At 35.9% G+C, this 26,074-nt stretch overlaps 2 protein-coding genes across 5 annotated transcripts; one reads left to right on the forward strand and one right to left on the reverse strand.

Moving 5' to 3' along the window:
• The first annotated feature begins 1,669 nt into the window (after positions 1-1,669).
• LOC117982666 (ribosome biogenesis protein BRX1 homolog) lies at positions 1,670-4,577 on the forward strand. 2 transcript variants are annotated; one of them, XM_069498624.1, is made up of 5 exons: positions 1,670-1,897; positions 2,041-2,317; positions 2,856-3,139; positions 3,875-4,112; positions 4,350-4,577. In XM_069498624.1, the coding sequence occupies exons 1-5, from the start codon at positions 1,775-1,777 to the stop codon at positions 4,544-4,546; spliced, it is 1,119 nt and encodes a 372-aa protein (XP_069354725.1). In that variant the 5' UTR covers positions 1,670-1,774; the 3' UTR covers positions 4,547-4,577. The 2 variants fall into 2 exon arrangements, with proteins under 2 accessions (XP_069354725.1, XP_034824929.1); XM_034969038.2 differs by having other exon boundaries at positions 1,674-1,897; positions 4,347-4,577.
• Positions 4,572-25,974, reverse strand: Ctl1 (choline transporter-like protein 1). 3 transcript variants are annotated; one of them, XR_011236765.1, is made up of 12 exons: positions 25,499-25,974; positions 24,873-25,404; positions 24,240-24,412; positions 23,707-23,766; positions 23,462-23,629; positions 22,713-22,848; positions 22,168-22,315; positions 19,960-20,100; positions 18,939-19,101; positions 17,395-17,616; positions 16,960-17,180; positions 4,572-6,197 (listed from the first exon to the last, which is right to left on the reverse strand). XR_011236765.1 is itself a non-coding variant. In XM_069498623.1 (12 exons), exons 1-12 carry the CDS (start codon positions 25,601-25,603, stop codon positions 6,194-6,196), a joined length of 2,010 nt encoding a protein of 669 aa, XP_069354724.1. In that variant the 5' UTR covers positions 25,604-25,974; the 3' UTR covers positions 4,572-6,193. The 3 variants fall into 3 exon arrangements, 1 of the variants encoding a protein (XP_069354724.1); XR_011236766.1 differs by having other exon boundaries at positions 22,168-22,303; positions 25,499-25,973; XM_069498623.1 differs by having other exon boundaries at positions 17,023-17,180.
• Positions 25,975-26,074: the final 100 nt, after the last annotated feature.

The raw sequence follows: 26,074 nt of genomic DNA on the forward strand, positions 1-26,074 counted from the left end.
CTACGACTTAAAAAGTTTTATTTACTACTAGGTGCTACTAGCCACAGGACACTATTACTCCTTTGCTACTAGCTGAAGCCCGCGACTTCATCCGCGTGGAATTAGGTTTTTATAAACACTGAGGGAATTCTTTGATTTTCCGGGATAAAAAGTAGCCTATATCACTCTCTAGGTCTATATCTATACCCATAGACTATATGTATTCCATTCTAAATAATATATGTATACCCATGCAAAAAATCACGTCAATCCGTTGCACGTAGCGACTTGATTGGAGGACAAACCAACAAACAAACACACTTTCGCATTTATAATAAGGGCACTATAGCAACCTTGTATAGTAACCTTGACATCCATGTTTGTGCCACATTTTTGTTTACGCAGTGTTACTGCATCCGTGATCCATCCATTCAAGTGTACTGCTGGGATATTCACTTATAAATTCATGCTAAATTCAACATAACCGAATACCTATAGAGAATGCAGTACAAAAATCATGTGTAAAGAAAAAAAGAAAATTTACTTTTAAATAATAAATTACGGGTTTTGTTTTATTACCTCAACTTTTAGTACTGAAAGTACTTCTTTCAATGTATAAAATAATAAATAATGCGGCCGAACTAAGAATAAGACTGAATTTCTGCCATATTGCGACTTGTACCTAAGCGGGATTATAATTTTTGATTCGTATTTTCTTTGAAGTCACTACCTATAAAAATAATATATGAATCAAACCTGCACACGTGTTATACCTGTTATACGTATAGCTATATAGTTGACCTTAAAAAACTAGTATCCAAGGCCGGAAAAAATTAAAAATAAATTACATACAATAGTTACTGCAATTAGAAACAGATGGCGCCACTACGAAAGATTAGCTGACGTCTCTATACCAGTATATATAATGTACTCTGTGGTTGGATCATTTGGGTCGTAGGCTGAGTTCAATCAGTCTACGGGTCAAACCATATAGTAGATAATCTATGGGTCAAACCATAGGTCAAACATAGTGATTACCTGTGTTGATTACCATGTGATTACCTTAGACTATAGAGATAGGTGATTACCACAGTGATTACATACTATTTGGTTGGATCAACTTGTCAGACCAATACCTCCTAACTATTTACGAGACCACAAAGTACTTTTATACGTACCTACAGCGTTTGGCTTGCCTGCCCATCGGATCTGATGGCAAGCAGCCCTAGGTATTGACAAGCATACGCAAACACCCGTCCACACGCTTGCCAGTGCTTGTTGCTTGTTGTTTCCTGTTTGTTACAAGCATGTGGAACCACCATCGATTAATAAGTCGAGGATATAATATTATAAAGTACAGCGCGACAAGGCTCTCTTGGCACTTGACTGACATTAACAGAGGGGCGCTGTTGGAGAACAAAGGCTTAGAATACCTATGCTTAGAATATTCAAACAAGAATAAAGGGGACACTTGACGGCAACGTTGGTTCCGATTTTCGCTACGCGCCAATATAGCCTTGTCACACTGTAAGGTGCTTTAATCTATGGCATCTATGGTAATGTCACTAATGACAATTCAATTGATTCCCAATGATTGGCTTTTAGGTGTGCCAGCTGGGCACAGAGTGTTTAAATGTCATTCGACATAATTTAATGCTGTCACTGACTGTCACTTTGACAGATCTTTTGTATAATATTTTTGGCAATTATTTTTGTTTACCACCTAACCTAAATAACTGTCCTGTCCACCACTTACCTGTTACCACGTGTTGATGAAACTGAATATTGAATTAACATGGCTAAAACAAAAGTGAAGAAAAACAAAAAACAAGTTAACCAAGTAAAAGAAACACCCGTAGAAGATAATGTAGTTGTGTTACCTCCTGTGCGAATGTCCGACGACCCTACACCAAAGCAGGTTAGTTTTGTAAAATATCGTACATTTTTATGGATTAAATAATTTTTATTAGTATTTAAAATTAAAAAGGTAATAATATATAACCTGGGATTTCATTGCTTTTTTGTAAGGTGAAAGGTAACTTAGTCCACACTTTTTTGTAGGTTAAATGGATAAACAGACAGAGAGTGTTGGTGTTTGCGGCACGCGGTATCAACCATCGTCATAGACATTTAATGGAAGACATAAAGAGATTAATGCCTCACCACAAAAGTGAATCTAAAATGGAGCGAAGTAAAAACTTATATGTAGTCAATGAGATAAGTGAGATGAAGAACTGCAATAAATGCATTCTGTTTGAAGGCAGGAAGATGAGAGATTTATATCTTTGGTTTTCAAATATCCCTAATGGACCTAGTGCTAAATTTTTGGTTGAGAATAGTAAGTATATGGAGATTTTTTTTCAGTCCAAATCAATATCACCTCAGATAGTACAAAATAATGGACGCTTATATGCTTATAGAATCTTTATATCAAGCGGGTATAAGACTAGCCTAGGCAAGCCCACTCGATCCATGTCTTAGTTTGCTTTAAATTCTATTGTTTAATTAAAATAAATTGTCTAAGTCATCATGATCAACCCAACACTGCCTCACTACCGAGTCTCGTAATGAGGCCTCGTTAGCCAAGTGCAGATTGGTGGGCTTCACACAACTTTAAGAACATTATGGATAACTCTCTGGCATGCGAGTTTCCTCACGATTTACTTTACCAATAAAGCAAGTGATATTTAATTGCTAAAGTGCACATAACTCTAAGTTAGAGGTGTGTGCGTGAGATCGAACCTCTGACCTTCCAGAATAGGAGGTGGAAGACTTAACTTACACTACCTACATTACGACTTGTAATATACATAGTATAAGTTAATCCTATTACTGCAAATTTTTTCTTCTAAGTTCCTCCAAATTTTTTCTTCCAGTTTATACAATGGGTGAGCTGAAGATGACTGGTAACTGCTTAAAAGGATCAAGGCCACTGTTGTCATTCGACCCACAGTTCACTAAATATGCTCATTATAGTCTCCTCAAAGAACTTCTTGTACAAATATTTGGAGTTCCTAAACATCATCCTAAAAGCCAGCCATTCTTTGACCATGTTTACACTTTCATGATTTTGGACAACAGGATTTGGTTCAGAAACTATCAAATACTGTCTGAGGATGGAGCTCTTGCAGAAATTGGACCTAGATTTGTTTTGAATCCTGTAAGTTTTCTATTATCTTCCAATAGATAGTATTCTATTCAGGGAACGTTACTCAAACCCAAAAAGTCCCACCAAAACCAATAGCCTTTCAGGGTTTAGCAGAATACCCTCAATTTTTGTTTATTTAGTACAGTATGAATGTCTTAAAATGTATCAACAGAAAGAAATAATGAAATTGAATGAAATTGACCAAAGATAGGCATCATCCTATGCATGTTTCTCAATGCATTCCGGAGGCCATCCATATGGTTATCTTTGGTTTAAAATATTAACATACTTTAATGTTATTATATAATAGATTTATTTATATTTAGGGATAACTGTTTGACAGCAGCTGTTTGATGTGTCGAGTGCTGTACACAGTGTCAGCTAATTAATTGAATGCACCCTTAGTTGTTTGTAGATTTATAGACACTGGCATAGCACCAGTGCTGTTTGATAGATAAAATTTTTATTAACAAACTAGATGACGCCCACAACTTGGATTTAAGTTTTTAAAAATACCATGAGAACTATTTGATTTTCCGGGATAAAAAGTAACATAATATGTCCTTCCCCGGGATGCAAGTTATCTCTGTACCAAATTTCGTCAAAATCGGTTGAACAGATGGGCAGTGAAAGGCTAGCAGACAGACACTTTCGCATTTGTAATATTAAGTATGGATGAAGCAGCGCTGTGTCAGCTAACTTGAATGCACCCTTGTCTCATCTAAAACCATTCTTGTTTTCAATTAGGTAAAAATATTTTCTGGATCATTTGGTGGCTCTACACTATGGGAGAATCCAAAATATGTGAGCCCAGCAAAACTCAGACAGGCATACTCTAAAAAAGCTGCAAACAAGTATGAGAGGAGAATTGAGAAGAAAGTGATGAATGAGGCCACTAAACCAGAGACTGGTTACCCAGACATAGAGGGGCCGGAGTTCTTTAAGGGTGACCCCTTGAAAAAGGCTGAAAATGTGCTAATGGAAGGTATTTATTTACAAAATAGTTTAGTATTTATAAAATTATATGAAACCCTATTTAGTTTATGTAGTTGTAACTTATTACTTTTTCCTTGAGATTTTTGCAGAACTAGAAACTTAGTTAATCCTAATGTAATTTTTTGACTATCTTTATGTAAACTATATTTATGTATCCATTTTTGTATGAATATTTTTCAAAAACCTTCATCATAATATTAATATTTTTTTACAATTATTTCAGAAGAAATTAAAGATGAACCTGAAACTATGGATGAAGAAAATGAGAATAATGTTGAATCTCAACCAGTTTTCAGTATGAAGAAATCCAAAAGTAAACCAGACATGGCTATCAGGCGTAAGCAGCTTAAAGCTAAAAGCAAGGCAATTTCTGATCAAATTAAAAAAAGAAAACAATTCAAGAGGAAAAAGCCAGTGAAGTAGGTTTTTTAAAATAAAATAATTCATATCCACACTCACTGTTTTATTGAGATCGAATTTAATAACAGATTTCAACCTACAACAATAATACAATTACTAAAGTGGAAGGACACAATTTGAGGTAGAAAAATAAATTATTTTTATTTAACTTGGTATCAGCTAATAATTATCGTTCATAAAAATTAATACTTAAATGTAATAAAACGTCTTTATAAAAGATTTTATGTTATAAAAGTGCAGAAAACAATATATTTGTGTCTCATCAACACAATTGTTCATTTAAAAATAAAAATAATTATCAAAAACTAAAACTAAAGCTGAAATATAGTAAACAAAGTAATTCTTTTTTTGATTTGAAAATGTGAATTAATACATCTTTAAAGTATATTTTTGTGGTTTGATAATATCGTTTCGTCAGCAACCATCAAGTTATTTTTTTTAATAATAATAATTTATTAATTATGTATTTTCAAATACAAGTAATTTTGTTAAAATTAAAATGACCTAGCAAATCTTGAAATATAGATTTTCTAATCAATACTTAGTGTAAAATGAGTTGTAATAGGACGGCTTGTATTAAATTCATTTTATTAAAATGTGACAAATAATTTTGCCGTTTTTTTAAAATCATCCAGTAGATGTTAATCTAGTTACTACCTACATATTTATATATATTATGTAAAAAAACAAGTAAAAATATGTTATTATGTCAAAATTAATGCAATGTTACTTATATAAAGTCCAATTTCATAAATATATTGTTTGCACTTAACATAAATACATCAAAAATGCAATGTAGTCTGTATACAAAAAATAAGTGATAACCGGAAGATGGCATCTACGCTTCACGCTTGTATATTATGTAAATAGTCTTATTTATCAAAATACATAAGCCTCATTGTCACTAGCACCACAGTGGTGTTTAAGTAAAATATGTAGTACCTAATGTGTATATAACATTAATTATAGCCTACATAGAAAACAATGGAATGACAAAAAAATGGCTGCCCAACTACATTCACATCTAAAAATTCCTTAAAGTAATTGAGATTTTCCTTATATTAACTTGTATAAAATTATATTCCATTAAAGTTAAACAGTCAATAAAGCTTTAATAATTTCAAATAAATTATTATGAATGATATAGGTACTCATAGTAACAACTTACCTAGGTATATTTCGAGGCAATAATATGGCTACGAACTTATTATTTTTTATATCTATAGTAAAAGCAAATGTATTAAAAAGATTTCGAGCATTTGATTTATAAAACTTAGTTAAAAATTAATTTAAAAAATTGTTAAAAACTAAGCTTAGGATCTAACTAATAACTTAAATATATTTTGAATGAACAATGAGGCTAATTCCATTGTACACAATCTCTAAACTAAACTAAAATGATACGTCTAAATCTATTGCTATCCCTTTCATAATTTTGCTTGCAGAAAAGGACAGCACTAGATTTAGACCTGTTAATTTAGTTTAGTTTAGAGATTATGTACAAGAGAATCGGTCCCATTGTGAATATAAAAACGTGAAGTTATGAGCATGATGTAAAAAACATGATAAACTCGATTAAATTGTACCAGTTGTTTCACACCAAATCTTACAATAAATGATTGCGGTATAATATTCTTGATAAAACGAAACTTATCTGAAACAAAAATATACATGTAAGTTATGTTTTTATTACAATAATAATAATTATTGTACTATCACTTGTCGAGATATTCTCACATAGGAAAGTTTCTGAATTAATCACGTCCAAAATCAGTTTCTTACTCTGTGTGATGGTTGCACAGGGAGTTAAAATTGATTGTTTTGGTCATCCGAGTGGAAAAAGTTAGGAGGTACTAACCATCTCTGCAACATTTCTGCTACACAAATGCAACAATTTTGTTAGTCAAAGCACTGTTCATGCAGTATACGTGTACTCTATGGACGAGCCTCATAAAGCTTGGAACACGATAATTTCGCAAGTTAAATTATACTGCTCGTAACCGAATTGTTGAATAATGATCTGTTTCACGACCTCCAGATAAACTTTATCTAACGAATAAATTTGACGTTACGACAGTATTTGTATTGGGAATCTGCCAAAATGTCTTTATTAGTTAGCTAACAAACTAACAAAAGTTTTTAACTATTTTGTAGATCCTCAAAATTCAACTGAACAACCAGCTCTCACCGAAGAATCTCCTTCGTACCTTCTCCATAAACGTGACACTGGCGAAACAATCTGTGGCACACCTAAAATCCAATAATTGGAAATTGAATTGAATAAAGTTTATTTGGCGGTTGTGAAACAAGCCCTTGATATAACAGAATTTATCTGTTCATTCACATAAATTCGCTACGGGCAAATGCAAACTCCAATGAGAAGCGTAGCAAAATTTCCAATCGCAAAATTCTGCGCACCACAAGTTAGCATGCCACCAACATAAGTTTGAATACTGCATATATACAACAATTCCAAAGAAAGCCATAGTTATTTGTTACGCTAGGCTGCAAAGTTGTTATTTTGGCGCGGAAGTTTGTAATGAATCCCGAGCCAGCGAAGGATTCTAAGGTTGAACCACGAACTGTGACGTTGTAAATTTTGAACTACTAATTAGCGTTTCGCTTTTAATAAAAATCAATTTTGTTCAAAGTATGTTGGTGCCACCTAGCATCAAGGTGCAGAACTACGCGTGGGTCGATGTTCAGAGTTCATTCGAGCCACAATAGATGGCGTTTGCTTCGTTGTCAATTGTCGTAAAAATAAAACAAAAATAATTAAATAAAACCATAATATCATTTGTTTATTGTTAAGTCATTAACAAAACGGTTCTTATAATATATCCTTAGGTTCCGCAAATATTCAAAAATGAATTGGCTTCATGATCAAACTAAATGAGAGCGGCCACACTCGGGTTGCGTCTGGCAACACCGATTGGTGAGATTTAGAATTTTTCTGGAGTCAACATGTGAAGACGAATTTTTTCGTTCCAGGAAAATCTCACTCTTTTTCGCCCATGGCTTCGCCTGGGAAAATACAATAGTTATAAATTTAGTCATCCTAACGTATTTCAATGTTTCATCAATTATGGTGAGTGAAAAATCAAGTAATGTGGATTCGACAAAATGGCGGTTTGGTTAGAGAAAATCCTAATTTCATGATTTCCCTTTCAGTTCCAGCTATTTTACCTTCCCAAATAAATGAGGATAATGGGTTGTGGGTGGACTCCTGAAAACCATTGGTGGCCAGGAGTTCAATAGGTGAGTTGTGTTTGATCGGGAAAATTCCACGTGTCGAAATTTTCACACAGCACAAATTATAATCTTGTTTTTTCTTTGTTGCAGGGTTTCCGTTTTCCGTTTGCGTTTCCGTTTTTAGTTTTCGGTTTTCCGTTTTTCGCTTTCGTTTTCCGTATTTATTTCTTTTGCACATTCACGTTGGCAACTTAATTTCTATGGATAAGACTTGGTGAAAATCTTTGTAAGGAAACATTTCGGTTGTGAAGAATCAAGTTAAATCGAGTTTTGGGAGCTTGGCCGATGCCGTCCAGCTACCTTGCAGTCTTCGCACCTACAAGTAAGCAAATGTTTGTATCCTGGAACAGTTTAGTGAACCTTCTTAGTGTATGTGTACAGTAAGAACCCTGTCTTTACTACTGAGCTTTTATTTTGAAACAATTTTCTGAATTTTACTGTGTCATTGTCTATTCCATGCCAATGGCATCTTAAATTTAAAACATAGATTTTATGTACTATCTACCTAAGGCATTCTAATGTATCTAAATTAAGTCTTGGCATTAAGCTAGAATAACTAAGCATTATTAGCCATCATTATGTATTAAGCGACCCCGGTAAAAGTTACATTAAAAACAATTTTGCCTAACATCTAGCAAATTTCATTTATATCACCTCATATACATTACAAGGGAGTCGACGGCTAGCTTCTATTCTTTACTAGGTAGATAGATCAAGTAAAGTAAATTATTATTTTTTTCCTCTAATCTTTGTAAGGTGGTAGATTATTCCGTATCCGGGTATATTTCTATTCCGCCCAATTTACCACCCTTACAAATGGCGCCCGAACGTTTTTTTATATAGTTATTTCAGTATATTTTGAGAAATTTTGTGAATTTTATGAAATGTACTCCGCTGATTGTACAATTTTCTAAGTAGTGACACATTGCAAAGAGCACTAAGCTGTTTTTTATGGTTAACTAACTAAATAATAACTAATAGTTAGAAATTTTGTTTGATAGTTTAAGTAATTTTCTGAGTATAGTCCAACATTGGTTTTTTTTTCTTATTTAATTAACACATTATAAATGGTGCTTATGCCGTTCAATTATGTTATTTGACTTACCTTGGAGGTGTATAAGTGAATGTTTGCCTTCAGTTTAGTAATAAACATTGCTTAACTGAGTTGTTGTTGGGTATTGCTTTCAATAGTAAGTACATCTTATGTTTGAAAATTCCGGTAACTTAGTATAATTAAAGTTTTGAAACGCTATGTGCTGTTAACTAGTTACACACATACATTTATAAATACTAAGAGTTACAACTTGTGAAACTAAATATATAAACTATATTCAGAGATTACATTAAGTTCAAGTATGAAGTTATGAACAATTTTTTTTTTCTGTGACTTGATACTTCATTATTTTGTTGAAATTTTGTTTAGAGCTGTGTTAAGGTTATGATAAAAGCTACTTCACACACAAAACATGTTAAGTTTAATTGAATGCTGGTAGTTTAAAGTGACATTTAGAAACAGATTTTGTTGTATTTTAGGTTATGTGTTAAAAGTGTAAAGTAACAGCCATCAAACCATTGCACAATCTCTTTGTTTTTTTTTTTTGAAAGATAATATGCTAGTCAGAGTTCATTGCAACTTTGTTGCCTGTTTACTTTTGTAATTGTAAAGGTTGTAACACACTGTGTACTCATAAAGGTGATACTGCACCTTACAATCATTTATTCAATTTTGGGAAGTTTATTTTGTTATATTTTGTTTACTATAGTAATAATATGTGCTTGTATTATTAACAATATTTTGGAATAGGAACATAATTGATAAAATAGGTTAGGATAGACTTAAGAATATTGTTTTTGTTGTGTATTTTGCTTGTGTATATTTAATAGTTTAAATAACTTCTTTTGTGTTTGTGTTTAACCAATTTGTATAAGGCTAAACATAGACAGTTACACAAGCTCGATATTTTGTTAAATGTGTTTTGACTTAACACAATGGAACAGACTTTTGCCCAGTTTCATTCACTTTTGAAGGACGAATTGTGTTATGAGGTATCCATTCGTTCCGAAACTCCAGCACCTACAGTGCTAGGTTTAAAGAAACAGTTAAAACAATTAATTCAGGAAATTCCTTCTGAATCAATTTTAGAGACAGATTTCTCTTCTGAAAGTGAGTTAGGGGTTATTACTAAAAAACTTCAAGACTTAGAAGATTTATTAAAAAAGTGTTCTGACACTAAAGATAGACATGCCCTCTGTAGGTCTAAAGCTTTAGCTTCACATTTGTACTTTAGAATTTTAAGAATACAGTGTTCCGAACTCAGCTTAATAAGTAGGAAGAGTGAATTACATACAAAGTTGCAGAGTTTGATTTCCAGATTAGATGCTGACAATGAGTCGTCTCACGACGAATCACTGGATTCCGAGAGTACCGCCGTTGACTGCACTGGTGATAAAAATGTTGCCAAGTGGAAGTTACATTTCAACGGACAGGGTGATCCGCGCAGTTTCATCGAACGCGTTGAGGAATATAAAAGATCTTATGGCGTTTCAGATGGAAAATTATTTGTTTCTGCATTTCATCTTTTTACAGGCCGAGCATTGTTATGGTACAGAGGCAACAAATGTCAAGTTTCGTCTTGGTCAGAATTGAAAACTTTATTTTTAGAGGAATTTGATGCAGTAGATTATGACTACAGGTTGCTAGGTGAAATTCGAGCAAGAACACAAGGCTCTGAAGAACCGGTGTCTATCTATTTCGCTGTAATGTTTGGCATGTTTTCAAGGTTGTCAACACCACTTTCCGAAGAACAAAAGTTACAAATTTTATTACATAATATTCGCCCTTTTTACTCAGAACAATTAGCTCTTGTTGACATTAAGTCTGTCGCAATGTTGAAGGAAAAGTGTCGCAAACTAGAGGCTGCGAGGCAGCGTTCCGCCTTATTTTCTGAGCCTACTAACAGTAAGGCAACTTTAAGTTCAGAGTTTGCTTACAAACAAGTGACAAAACAGATAAACACACTTTCAGTCACACCTGCACCTAAGGTTGATACAAGTAAAGGCACTGATTTTACGAAAACAAATAAACAACTATGTTACAAGTGCGGCAAGGGTAACCATTCCTTTAAATTTTGCAGGACAGTTCCGAAATTTATTAGATGTTTTTCGTGTGGACGTCAGAACTTTACAGTAAAGACATGTCCAAGTTGTAGTAAAAAGGCGATTAGTAAACCCGCTCCGGACAAAAATTCAAAAAACTAATTAGTAAGAACTGTGCAGAGACACAAGTAAAGAACTTGGTCATTAACAACAAAACATCCCTTTTACCTGACACAGTTCTGTATTCAGTGGATAAACGAGACTTTAGGCCACATTTAAAGGTTTTTGTTGACGGTTTTGAGATTACAGGTTTACTAGATTCCGGTGCTTGCGCGTCAATTTTGGGTAACCAGGCGCACAAGGTTTTTTTGAGATTCGGTTATAAATTGCATAGCAGTATTGATACCACATTTTCAGTGGCAAATGGAGACAAACTTGATTGCATGGGTTATATGTTTATTCCGATTACTTATAATTCCGTAACTCACATAATAAAATTTTTTGTAGTACCCTCTATAATAGCGGATGTTATTTTTGGCTGTGACTTTTGGAAAACATTTCAGTTAGCCCCTGGCATTTTTGATAATTTAGAATTAATTAAGGCACCTTCTCAATTTTACAATATTTGTGCGATTGATAATAAACAAATTCATACCATCACTTCTTTTGAAAACTTATCATCTCAACAGAAAGAATTAGCCCAGTCTGTAGTAAATAAATTTTTAGATATTTCTTCAGAGAAAATTGGATTGGGTAGAACAAAATTAATTGAACATGTTATTGACACCGGTGATGCCTTGCCAATAAAAATAAAACAATATCCACTTTCTCCCGAAAAGAAGGAAGCTTTAAGTAAAGAGTTAGATAGGATGCTGGAAATGGACGTAGTTACTCCGAGTGAAAGCCCTTGGAATAACCCAGCAATTTTAGTGAAAAAGGCAAATGGAGACTGGAGATTTTGCCTAGATTGCAGGAAATTAAATTCAGTGACAAAGGGGGATTCATACTCAATACCGTACATTCCACAAATTCTAGATAGCTTGAAAGAGGCAAGGTTTTTATCATCGATTGATTTAAGTTCAAGTTTCTGGCAAATTCCGTTAGCTAACGACTCTCAGGAAAAAACCAGTTTTACAGTTCCTGGTAGAGGGTTATTCAAATTTAAAGTCATGCCGTTTGGCCTATGCGGTGCACCAGCACGACAGCAGAGGTTAATGGACCAGTTATTTAATCAAAATTTTTGTAGTGATATTGAAAATGGAATAGTATTTTGTTATATAGATGATATTGTTATTTGTTCTGCTGATTTTGAAACCCATTTAATTTTATTAAACAGAGTTCTGGATAAACTAAAAATGGCTCAACTATCCATAAATTTTGATAAATGTAATTTTTTTAGAAACTCTTTGAAATATTTAGGGTATATAGTGGATGAATTTGGTTTACGCACAGATCCTGGAAAAGTTGCCGCAGTTTTGAACTTTCCGACCCCAAAAACTGCACAGGAGGTAAAGATTTTCCTAGGCACTTGTTCTTGGTACAGGCGCTTTATTAGGAATTTTTCAACCATCGCTGCACCACTCAATAGACTAACGAGTAAAGGAAAGAACGCACCTAAATTTGAGTGGAGCGAACAGGCAGAGGTAGCATTTAATACATTGAAGAATGCGTTGGTAACCGCACCTGTTCTTGCGGTACCGAATTTTGAAAAACCATTCAAAATACATTGTGATGCTTCTGCATATGGTGTTGGCGGTATGCTGACGCAAGAAACCGATGGTTGCGATCATCCCATTGCGTATGTCAGTAGGAGCCTAAATAAAAACGAAAGGAATTACAGCGCGACGGAACGCGAGGCTCTAGCTGTGATTTTTGCAGTGGAGAAATTTCAGGCTTATTTTGGTTCCAAGCCAGTCACAATTATCACAGACCATGCATCCCTAAAGTGGTTCTTAAATTTAGAAAATCCCTCAGGACGTCTCGCCAGATGGGGTTGTAGATTATCACAGTATAATTTTGTTATCGAACATAGGAAGGGTTGTGATAATGTAGTTCCGGATACCTTGTCGAGACTCATACACGTAGATGTAGTTGGTGATCGTAATGATAACTCTAGTCAACAAGTTTTGGTAGATGACTGGTATGACAAAACATTTAATGGCTGTAAAATCAATCCAGCAAATTTTCCGAATTTTAGTATTTTGAACGATAAACTATATCGTTACAGTAAATGTAAATACCAGCTTCTCAGTGAGTTCGACTGGAAAGAGGTAGTCCACAAGAACGACATCCTTAGAATTATGCAACAAAACCATGCAGATGCAACTGCAGGTCATTTTGGTGTGTTCAAAACTCATCGCAGATTATCCCTCAGATATTTTTGGCGTGGTATGTATAAGGACGTGGTTGAGTACGTTAAGAATTGTGATACTTGCTCTGCGTATAAACACACGACATCAGCCACTCCAGGTCTGCTAGGGAAGCCTAAAGTCTGCGAGAGACCTTTTCAGGTCATTTCGGCTGATTTAGTCGGACCTTTGCCTAGGTCTAAATCAGGATTTACATTTCTTTTTGTGGTGACGTGTTGTTTTTCGAAATATACAATGTTGTTTCCGTTACGGCGTGCCACAGGTGCCGCTGTTGTTAAAGCGCTAGAGAATTTTGTATTTTTGAACCATAGTGTTCCAGAGACTGTGATTGTGGACAATGGGTCCCAATTTACAGGATCTGAATTCCGTAATCTCATTAAGCGTTATAATATTCCGAAATTACACTACACACCACTGTACACTCCGCAAGTTAACCTTGTTGAGAGGTACAATAAGGTTGTTATGACTGCTGTAGCCGCTTTTGTGAAAGATAACCACAGGTCCTGGGACGAAAACCTGTACAAGGTCCAGTTCGCCATAAACAGTGCGGTTAATGAATCCACTGGATTCTCCCCGTTCTTCCTTGTCCACGCTAGAGAACCGGTTTTAAATGGTTCCTTCTATAAGGACACGGATAAGGAGTACGAGGCCGGAATTCCAAGGGAGGAATACGCAGGAAAGTTTGGAACTTTGGAGGACATATTTGGTCAGGTTAGGAGAAATTTGTTTCAGGCTCATGCAGAGTATGCAACGCATTACAACTTAAGGCGTAGGTCTGCAAGCTATTCTGTTGGGGATATAGTGTGGAAAAAGACCTATCCACAAAGCGACGTACGAGAGAAACGACTACAAATTTTTTCGCAGCTAAGCTGGCACCTAAGTATGAAAAGTGCAGGGTTGTCAAGGTTTTGTCACCTTTGGTTTACGAACTAGTTAGAGTAGCTGACAACCACCCAATAGGCACTTGGCATATTAAGGATATTAAGAAGTAGATATTTGCCATTACTTAGTTTGGTCTAAACTGTTTGAATATTTAAGTTATCAATATTCAATTAGGAATTTGTATGAGTGTAGTGATGTTCTGAGTTAACAGTTACATTACCATGGTTCAGTTGAGGAGGAATGTAGTGGATGTATGTAGGGATGAATATGTGATGATTGGAATGCTTGTGGTAGACCAACCGGTTGAGAAAGTAAAAATGCAAATATCGTACTTTGGGGATAACGAAAAGGGGGGGGTTTTGTGTTTTGTTTTCGTTTTCCTTCTAGATAATGGATCATTTCTGTTATTTTTCCGATTCTGTTCCGAGATCTATTTTCTAGGAGAGTTATTTCGTTTTTTTTTCTCATATTCCGATTTTGATTCGGTTTTATTTTTCCAAATGGGATAGAGAACGGTTGCCATATCAGATGGACCCGTTCACAACCAGTTTTTCCGTATTTGTTGAGTAACAAATATTAAGATGGTAGTTTAAAAGAGTGAACCACCGTAGGCCTAGACGCATTCTATCAGTCAGCTGAAGAATGATGCCAAGATGTTTCCACTCAAGTGTCTTAGACACCATGAAGTTTTTTGTATATATTCTTTTTAGAAGTTAGGGTTGTGTAGTTAAGTATAATGTATAAAACCTTACACTGTTTTCAGTATATTTATTTTGTTAGACAATTTTCCTTGTTAGTAGTAGATGTGCGTTCACGCGTAACTTCTGTGTTTTTTTTGTTTGTTTCAGGCAAATTGTTAGTAGTTGTTGGATGACGCTGAGGGCAGCGTGGTTCAACCTGTTGAACCTTTTCGTAGGAGGGGAAGTATTGTGACGTTGTAAATTTTGAACTACTAATTAGCGTTTCGCTTTTAATAAAAATCAATTTTGTTCAAAGTATGTTGGTGCCACCTAGCATCAAGGTGCAGAACTACGCGTGGGTCGATGTTCAGAGTTCATTCGAGCCACAATAGATGGCGTTTGCTTCGTTGTCAATTGTCGTAAAAATAAAACAAAAATAATTAAATAAAACCATAATATCATTTGTTTATTGTTAAGTCATTAACAAAACGGTTCTTATAATATATCCTTAGGTTCCGCAAATATTCAAAAATGAATTGGCTTCATGATCAAACTAAATGAGAGCGGCCACACTCGGGTTGCGTCTGGCAACACCGATTGGTGAGATTTAGAATTTTTCTGGAGTCAACATGTGAAGACGAATTTTTTCGTTCCAGGAAAATCTCACTCTTTTTCGCCCATGGCTTCGCCTGGGAAAATACAATAGTTATAAATTTAGTCATCCTAACGTATTTCAATGTTTCATCAATTATGGTGAGTGAAAAATCAAGTAATGTGGATTCGACAAAATGGCGGTTTGGTTAGAGAAAATCCTAATTTCATGATTTCCCTTTCAGTTCCAGCTATTTTACCTTCCCAAATAAATGAGGATAATGGGTTGTGGGTGGACTCCTGAAAACCATTGGTGGCCAGGAGTTCAATAGGTGAGTTGTGTTTGATCGGGAAAATTCCACGTGTCGAAATTTTCACACAGCACAAATTATAATCTTGTTTTTTCTTTGTTGCAGGGTTTCCGTTTTCCGTTTGCGTTTCCGTTTTTAGTTTTCGGTTTTCCGTTTTTCGCTTTCGTTTTCCGTATTTATTTCTTTTGCACATTCACGTTGGCAACTTAATTTCTATGGATAAGACTTGGTGAAAATCTTTGTAAGGAAACATTTCGGTTGTGAAGAATCAAGTTAAATCGAGTTTTGGGAGCTTGGCCGATGCCGTCCAGCTACCTTGCAGTCTTCGCACCTACAAGTAAGCAAATGTTTGTATCCTGGAACAGTTTAGTGAACCTTCTTAGTGTATGTGTACAGTAAGAACCCTGTCTTTACTACTGAGCTTTTATTTTGAAACAATTTTCTGAATTTTACTGTGTCATTGTCTATTCCATGCCAATGGCATCTTAAATTTAAAACATAGATTTTATGTACTATCTACCTAAGGCATTCTAATGTATCTAAATTAAGTCTTGGCATTAAGCTAGAATAACTAAGCATTATTAGCCATCATTATGTATTAAGCGACCCCGGTAAAAGTTACATTAAAAACAATTTTGCCTAACATCTAGCAAATTTCATTTATATCACCTCATATACATTACAAGGGAGTCGACGGCTAGCTTCTATTCTTTACTAGGTAGATAGATCAAGTAAAGTAAATTATTATTTTTTTCCTCTAATCTTTGTAAGGTGGTAGATTATTCCGTATCCGGGTATATTTCTATTCCGCCCAATTTACCACCCTTACAGAACGAAGCGAATTCAAAGGCACGAACGCAAAATAACTTTGCAGCCGTGCGAAACACGCAACTTTTCATTTACACACTACAGCAAGGAAAATGCTAGATGCTTGATATAAGAGGCGCCAGTACCGTGGAGGTACCACTTTCCACGCAGATTTCAAAGGGCAAAGGAATCCTTTCCGAGCGAGTGAGATGAAAAAAGTATTTGTCCTCTGTCCAATCACTCTCGTTAATTAAATAAACGCTCGAGACTATTATTGTAGGTTCGCGACAGTAGCGACGCAGAAACGTAGGCAAACGCACACGGGCCAGCGATGCATCACTACTGTATCGCTACCTCTTGGCGGCTGTATTGCTACTGTACCGCTGCAACAAGTCAATGGCTCTAAATAACAACTCTCCTAAGCCTACCTCGCGCCACCACCACAAATGCCGCGACAAACATGCTCAAGTATGAAGCATATCTCTCAGTACTTGTCCTGCAGCTCCTCAAGCTCGACGCGGTCATGGCGGGGCTCGCGGCTCGCGCCGTGCCCGCCGAGCTCGGCAAGGCGAGAGTTCTTCCACTTCCCGTCCCCGCTGTTCATGTTGCGGTCTTCGCACACGCACAGGAAGAGCGAGTCGACTACCATCTAAAAAAATGGAATTGGTTTATATTATGTTCCACCACAAGATAGATGAATTTTCAATCAATCTTCCACTTATGACTGATACTGACGGCTAATGCGCAGCTTGAACCGATGTAAAGCATGAAATTATGCACAGGAGTTATTTCCATAAAATAGATGAGCACTAAGAAAGGATTGCACTATGCACTTGCCCAGGAACAAGATACACTTCACGAACCTCGTACAAGGAGAGCATGCAGTGCGCGATGAAGAAGGAGAACACGCAGATGACGAGCGTGGGCACGGCGTACAAGTGCAGGTCGGAGTTGCGCTTCAGCAGCAGCAGGCCGATGATGCCCGTCACCGCGGTCACTATGCACTTGCCCAGGAACAGTATAAAGTCGCCCACGCTGTTGATCGTGGCTACTTGTAGCGCGTTGTTCACTATTGTGCTGAATGCCTACAAAACACAGTTGACTTTGTTATGGAGAATAATAAATATAACAGCAACTAAGATTCTGAATAGGACTGCAGTTACCTTGGTAGCTTTATGACATATCCAATATCCATACTTCCATACTAATATTATAAATGCGAAAGTGTGTCTGTCTGTCTGTCTGTCTGCTAGCTTTTCACGGTCCATCCGTTTAACCGATTTTGATAAAATTTTGTAGAAATTGCTTGCAACGCAGGGAAGGACATAGGCTACTTTTTATTCCGGATAATCAAAGAGTTCCCGCGGGATTAAAAACCTATATCCATGCGTACGAAGTCGCAGGTATCATCTAGTAGGTAAATAATTATCACCGTCATCATCCATTTACTTGTAAAATTGAACTATTGTCATTCGAAAATTGTACCTACAGTGTACTTTGAAATAAATCTGTAAAATCTGCAACTATCCTGTATCCGGCCTAACTTTACTATCTGACCGGATACAGGATAATCGAAATGAAATGTAATATGAAGCGAATTTGTATTATTATAAAAGCGGAGCTTTGAATAATTTCAAAGTAGGTAATTACCACATTATTTTGATTGCAAAATATGAACGAGTTTTATAAACGTATTGACTAATCTAGCATTGAATTGAACCATCCCACGCGTCCGAGAATGACCTAGGTATTTACAGAAGTGACTTCATAAAGGATTGCGTAGCGCAGGCATATTATGAGTGCATCAATCGGAATATCAAGACAAGAAATACCGCGGACATTTACCCGACACCTACGAAAATACAATTTTCCAAGCTAACTGAACTGGCGAGTGGCGACCAACAAAGTTCGGCCGCCTTAAGAAATGAGCAGCAAACTTTGATTAAAATAAAATAAAAATATATTACAAGTGGGACCCGTACACAAAAGGCTTCGTACCATCGTACACGAAATACGTAACTTTTTTGTGATGTAACCACAAAATCACGGTTTTCAGATTTTTCCCTTTACTTGTGCTGTAAGACAATGCTAACTGGCAAATTTTATGATTCTAGGTCAACGGGAAGTACCCTATAGGTTTTGATTCGATATGGCGAGAAATTTCTTTATCTTTATGATATTCGGGAAAAGAGGGGTGGGAAGAAGAAAGAAGTCATGGCTACGTAACATCAGGGAGTGGACTGGCATTAAAACAGTCGGAGAACTATTCCGCCTAGCCATGGACAGGGAGAAGTTTAAAAAACTGACTGCTGACCTTCAGTAATGGAGAGGCACTAGAAGAAGATGATATTCGAAACCTATCACTCGTACTATTTACTGAGGGTACCTACAGTGAAATTATTATTACCTTCGCCGCAGCTTTGCAGAAGTGGCACCGTTCGATCGTGATGATGGTATACGCGTTATGATTCAAGTACCGTATGAACTTCTCCAGGCAGTAGAAACAGCAGATACAACACTTTAGGCCGCACTTGGCACAATCCGAGCCGTTCTCAGCTCTTGCAGACATTCTAAAACATTATTTTAAATTTTTTTTTCTATCATACAGTACCATTATGCAATGGCAACTTTAATCCTACTACTATCTAACCTGTGGGCTAATAAGTAATATTATATTATGAAGACGAATTCTAATGCTGATCGCATATTTCGCCACGCCCGATTAACAATGTCGGAACCACAAATCCGCCCCTTGAAAGGAGGGCAGTTAGTTATAAAGTACCATAAACACAGGGTTAAGGATTATGGAAATTACAATTATCAGACTAACTTCTTTCATATTCCCACAAACCCGTAGATTTTTAAGATAATTTTTAACTTTAAACGGCTCTCTTGTAAAAAAACCGGCCAAGTGCGAGTCAGGCTCGCGCAATGAGGGTTGCGTACTACAGTCGTATTTTTTCGACATTTTGCACGATAATTCAAAAACTATGATGCATAAAAATGAATAAAAATCTGTTTTAGAATGTACAGGTGAAGACCTTTCATATGATACCCCACTTGATATAGTCACTCACTTCGAAAGTTGAAGATACTAATTATTAGTTCATGACCACAATTTAATTTTTTTGTGTGATCTAACCCTAAATTCACGGTTTTCAGATTTTTCCCCAAATGTCAGCTATAAGATCTACCTACCTGCCAAATTTCATGATTCTAGGTCAACGGGAAGTACCCTGTAGGTTTCTTGACAGACAGACAGACAACAAAGTGATCCTATAAGGGTTCCGTTTTTCCTTTTGAGGTACGGAACCCTAAAAACGAATTTGTAGATACGACAGTGTTGATTGGGCGTGGCGATTTGTGATAACTCAATATTAATTAGCAGCTATGTACAATGAACTATGAAGCTATGTAAAGCTACTCACTTAGCATGTACATAAGTAAGTATCAGTCTTGGAACCTTGAACAGTGTGATCAAAAACGATCCTTTTGCGACGGAACCCAAATGATATTTCAGAAGCTTTCCGATGGAATACAGCACTGGTGATGAATTTGCATTTGGTCCCCTGAAAAGAAATTCCGTTAAGTATGTGATGCGATATTATCTGGGTGTATAATAATATGTATTGTATACTGAATGCTTCTCGACTACTACATACTGTAGGCACATAACGTTAGTGAAAAACTTCTCAAAATCAGTTACAGGTCAAATACATGACATGCTTTTTTGAAATCGGTTAAAACCACTGACCTGACGTAATAGGTCTGACTGATTGTGCATCGCCTGTCTATCCGGCAAATAAAATACTGATCATGTGCAATTCAGAACTCGGAACCTATCTCCGAATATCGCAAAAACTCAACTGGCTCCCTGTTCGGCATAATCTACATATTCTTTCTCTCTCGTTTGCCACACTTTTGCCACACACCACTCTACCTTAAAGATCTTAGCTCCTATGAACGTAATCGCGTCCTGCATTTAACTATTATTTGTCATAGTATTAAACAATAAAGATGTTTTAAATTAAAATTAAAGCTCTCTGAATTTTGTTTTTTCAAAATTTCAACAGTCGTTTATGATGCTTTTGTAGTGGTAGCAAGCTATAAAATTTACAGCAATAATAATTTGCTGAAATAAATGGCTTTGACACAGATGGATGGACAGAACGAAACTAAAAGAGTTCCTTGTTTTAATGCGGAATCCTAAAAATATATATCTATACCCCCATACCCTTACGCTCGCTAGACTGTCCGGCACCCAAGGAACGATAGAAAATCAAAACAAAACAATTTTATACAAATCATTTTTTAGATTATTAATTAGGTACCTTTTTTATTTAGATACAAGTTAGCCCATGACTGCAATCTCACCTGGTGATAAGTGATGATGCGATAATGGATGCGGGCTAACCTGGAAGGGGTATGGTAGTTTTATTATTTATTAAATCTATACCCCTTTGCTTTCTACACGGAATCGTACCTGAACGCTAAATTGCTCGGTGATACTGCTTTGCCGGTAGGGTGGTAATTAGCCACGTCCGAAGCCTCCCACCAGACCAGACCAGAAGTTATAAAATTTCAAACCCCTGCCCGGAATCGATCCCGAGACCTCCCACTAACAAGACCACAACGCTGACCACTGCGCCAGGGAGGTCGTCAAAATACAATGTGAACTCCATTTGATCCAAAGTTAATTATCAAAGTGTTTTATGACAGTCATTTGATAAAGTAGGTAACCCAGTTACAATGTAATTAACTTACCTTTGAACAACTACCTATACACCTATAGGTTCAGTACACATTGTATAGATACCATTCAAATTGCTATTTGAGTAACACTACATTGTTCCCTGCAGATTTATAATTACTCACGCAAATTTACATGATCCCATTTATACTATAAGTATGACTCATCGTCCTATTTACTTACCTACTTCGACAATATTTCCATAAATACAGCTGTTATTCACAATAGGCACATATAAAATATTACAGTAGCAAGCATTAGGTTGCGTTGTTTGTAAATGATTAGGTTATTTGATGTATGTAGCTCTGATAAATTGAGTAGGAGTGGGAGAGGAATAAATTGGGTAGTCGAAATGGCGCTAGACATGTTGAGCTAACGGACTTGGAGTAATCAGACCAAAGTCAAAGTCAAAACGTTTATTCAAAGTAGGTAAAAAAAAAACCACATTTTGATAGTCGGTTTGCATTTGTAAGATGATGACATAGTGGTGATAATTTTTACGCGAACTTAAAACTAAAGCTACGAGGGACCATCACAACAGGAATGTACTGGCAGCATCCATTACACTCTTTTCTGACAGTGGATCAAGTTTACAGCTTGTATTTATACAGGATATGTATTACCTGAAGTATCAGCCTGCTGGACGGACGAACTTAAAAATCGGGATGAGGGCGGAGGACCGTGTGTGGTGACGCGCTCTCCATAAGGCCTATGTCCATTAGTGAATGCATACAGGCTGATGGATGGATGAAAGTACCAGTGCAACATGGCGCCCGGGATGATCATCTATCTGCTGGCAGCCCAAATAAACTCGCGTCCCACCCCGATGGAGGAGGCACATCTCTCCACTTACAGCCGATTGAGCTGTATTGGAAAGTGTACTCACCTAAAGTACCAGTGCGACACGGCGCCCGCGATGGTCATCTGCTGGCAGCCCAGAATGAACTCGCTGCCCCACACCAGGCAGATGAGGCATATCCACCACATACTCTTCACCCACAGTGGATCAAACTCTATGTGATCTAGAATAAAACCTAGGAAATTATATTACATATGCCAGTAAAACATACGACAAAAGTAAATCCCTGGTTGTACAGTGGCTACAATTGCCTGATTTGAGTATTTATAATTTTTATGATAGTGTTTTCATCCACACTTCAAAGAAACTTAATAATTTTAAATACATACCTACCAAAAACTGCGGAACCGGGCGAACTGGACCCAAGGGAGACGCACATTTAAATCCTGCCGGTTCCTCAACTTTTGATATGTATTGAAAATTATTTAGTAAGTGCTTTAATAACAGGAAAACAACCGTCAAAAGATTCAACACTGAGTGAAACTGTTTTAGAAAGTGAGATGATAATAAGTGATGATTTTGTCTTAAACAATTAACATTTAGCAACTAAAACTACTTAGTAGATTACTTACTCTTAGGGTTAGCAGTCTGATTGATTTTTTGTAATTCAATTGCAGAATTGTCCATATGGTCAGGTATGGGTGTACCATTGATAAAGAAGTTTGTTTTGTATGGTATCCCAGGATAATTTGCCGTTGCTAAGCACACCTACAAGTAAAACATTACTCAAGTGAAATGTCCATTTTAAAATTTAAAATGGTGAAAATATATTTTTAATTTTGATATGCTCTAAACTAAGTAAATTGACAACATTTGACAATTCTAAAAGGGCATCCTTTTTGGCAGGGAGCATTATCAAAAGTACACCAATACATTAAGTACTGTCATTTTACTTTAGAGATTGTGCACAACAGAATACGCCACAGTTTCTAAGCACTGAGAGTGCTGATTAAATTATGAAAATTATATTTATTTTCCAATCCAAAAAAATGAATTAAAAAAATGATATGGGTGTTTTTCTAGACGTTACGATTAAAATTACAGGCATTTTTCAGTCCAAAATGACAGACATGAATTGAAAAAAAAAATATATGAGTATCACTCAGTCTCTAGGTTTCTATCTGAAAGTACTGAATTCAAATAATATGATATCCATTTTCAATTCTAATATCGACGCAGAATTTCATATTTTATCAACAATTTCTCTGTTGAAAAATCTATTCCATGCACAAGACACACACAATTTTTTGTTACAATAACAAACTTATTCTGATGTAAAAGGTAAGTTAATGAATTGTGTAGATATAAAGTAAAATCTTACCACAACAAATGACCAAAATGTAAAGAACATTATAAGAAAGAAAAATGTTATTATTGGCTGCAAGAAGAGTGCTGGAATAGATCCCAGACAGTGTGCTGTTTCTTTAAATAAAGCCGCCAAGAAAGAAACGCGCGATCGCATCACCCAAACCAGCAGCAGCAATATTACCTTAAAAAACAATACCATTAGTTGAAAAAATCATATTCAAAAATTTATTTGAGTAAGTAGATTGTTGATATACTTACTGTGATTATAGTTGCAATAATAGAATACCATAAAAATGCTTTCTCATTTTTCAGTGATTCCTAAAACAGATTAATATAGTATTATCCACACAATTATTAAGAAATAGATTTTGATGGTTTGTCTTTCAATCACCCACAACGTAGCAATCGATCAATATGATTTTTTGCATGGATATAGCTAAAGATTTGGACAGTGATATAAGTTGCTTTTTATCCTAGAAGATCAAAGAGTTCCTATAGTATTTACATAAATCTGAATCCATGTGGACCGGTGAGCTTCGTCAAGTGCTAACACTTGACGTCAAGCTCGCCGGTAGAAGTAATAGGGTACCAAATTAATAAAGATCCTCATAATAAGTGATAGTAAAAATTACTTAATATAGAATTTTGTAATATTAACGTAAACTGCTGTACCTCTTCTAAGTTAGCCTGCATCCATCTTAAATTGCATCCTCACGTGTGAGATTGAGATCAAGATCAAGACTTGTCATTAAATATTAAATCAAGAGAGATAAACGCTTAAATATACTTACAGCAAGATATATAGTTGTGTCTGCGAAATCTCTTTGCTTAGTTCTAAGTTCATGGTAAGTATACCACAGTAAAGCAGTTCCGGCAACACTGGCTATTGACACAATAATCATAAAAATCCACGACACAAGAGTCGCCAACAAGTGTAAAATAGATACCATAATTAGTGAGCAAACTGGAACAATAACATTTGCATTGTCAAATCCTTTAACACTTTTTAATCAACATTTTGCACATTTGGAACAAATTGCCCAAAAAAGTAATAATGTCAAGATAAATGAATCAATTTAAGTGATTAATAATAATAGTGTCCTCCTGACAGAATTTCAGTCATGGCGGCCAATCTCCCTAGAAATTAGCCAACTGTGCGGAATGTTAATGCACAAATGCGTGCACAAACACAGGTGCACTCTCTATTCCCTCACTCTCATAGCCAAATGGGAAAGAAATCTGACACGACCGGAGGGAGATCAGGTGCAGGATCAGGCTTTCTCAGAGGCACAGGGGTTACACACCAGCAACTTGCTAACTCCAGCCTAGTACTGAGAATTTCTTGAAAACCCCAGAATACAATCAAACTGGCACCAATGATTAATATTAAAAGTAACACCCAATATATACACAAATATACTTACTGAATGCAATTATAACACAAATAATCATTTCCTTCCAGGAAGAGTAAAGGTCTGACAAACTCTGTTCAATTGTATCCCAACTGTTCAGCAAATCATAGAAGTCTATGAACACCTTTCGAGCTATATCTTTAGCCGATTTAGGGAAGCACCTATTTAGCAGAGGGAAGGAATCATACACTGGCAAAGCAGGACAAGGTCCTTCAAAATTAAAGTTCTTTGCACTCTGTACATCATTTAAATTAATATCATATCTGCAAAGATTAGATCCTGTTTCCTTGTAAAAGTTTTGAATATCTGAGAATGATTCCATCTTCTTATTAGGACATTGCTTCACACATATCTTAAGTGACCGTCTCAACTCTTTAACATCCATAAAGAATAGGTAGCTTTTGTCAGCTGTACTTATACCCGCTAGTGGGAAGTTTAAAAGCTTCTTGTTATTCTTAACACCACATGTATTCCCAAACGAATCGTAACCGTTTATTAGTCGTTGCGGATTTCCATACACAAATGATATAGCAGCGATTATTATCTAGAAAAACGGTAAACACAGTTAAGCAGTGTCGCTATTAAGAAATAATAGGTAGGTATCGTAAAATTAATAGTTATTAACTTGAAAGACATACCATTAAAATCCAGAAAATAACATAAATCACAAGCCACAAAACGTCGGTGCAGCTTTTGCGTGGCGTTTCATTTTGTGGAGATATCTCACTTTGAGCACAACCCATTATATAGTTTTATTGAACAGGTATAGCCGTTCAACTAAATAATTAAAGTAATGGGCACAACTAACATCATTTGATGAACTTTTGTTTGGGAATCTAGCTTTCTTTATACTTTTCACACTAGAACATCTAGACTATACTACGGTCTAGTGGAGTCCATTGGAGTCTACAGTGGACTCTAATCTCCAGACGCTACGCCCTTCCGGCTGTACATCAAGCCAAGCCAGCAACGATAAAAAAACAACAATGAAATGAACGCATATGTAAAAAATACTCTGTGAATGAACGCGAACGCCGAACACTGTCTCGGCTTCAAATCAATGCTTCAAAAGTTCAAAATCACATCAACATCAAAACTTCCAAAACCATAAAGAACAAAACCAAAAGTCAAACAAAAAAATAACAGTGACAGTTATGCAATACCACCTCTCAGATAGGTAGGTAGGTACCTACACACTCCATAATAATAAACTC

The sequence above is a fragment of the Maniola hyperantus genome, chromosome 5, assembly GCF_902806685.2.
Source record: "Maniola hyperantus chromosome 5, iAphHyp1.2, whole genome shotgun sequence".
Classification (NCBI taxonomy): domain Eukaryota; kingdom Metazoa; phylum Arthropoda; class Insecta; order Lepidoptera; family Nymphalidae; genus Maniola; species Maniola hyperantus.

Coding starts and splice junctions, on each gene's coding strand:
- LOC117982666 (XM_034969038.2), top strand. CDS start 1,775: ATGGCTAAAACAAAAGTGAAGAAAAACAAAAAACAAGTTAACCAAGTA. Junction 1,898..2,040: donor ACGACCCTACACCAAAGCAG/GTTAGTTTTGTA, acceptor ACTTTTTTGTAG/GTTAAATGGATAAACAGACA. Junction 3,140..3,874: donor CTAGATTTGTTTTGAATCCT/GTAAGTTTTCTA, acceptor GTTTTCAATTAG/GTAAAAATATTTTCTGGATC.
- Ctl1 (XM_069498623.1), bottom strand. CDS start 25,603: ATGGGTTGTGCTCAAAGTGAGATATCTCCACAAAATGAAACGCCACGC. Junction 23,767..24,239: donor ACACAACTATATATCTTGCT/GTAAGTATATTT, acceptor AATCTGTTTTAG/GAATCACTGAAAAATGAGAA. Junction 19,102..19,959: donor CTTACTTATGTACATGCTAA/GTGAGTAGCTTT, acceptor ATAATGTTTTAG/AATGTCTGCAAGAGCTGAGA.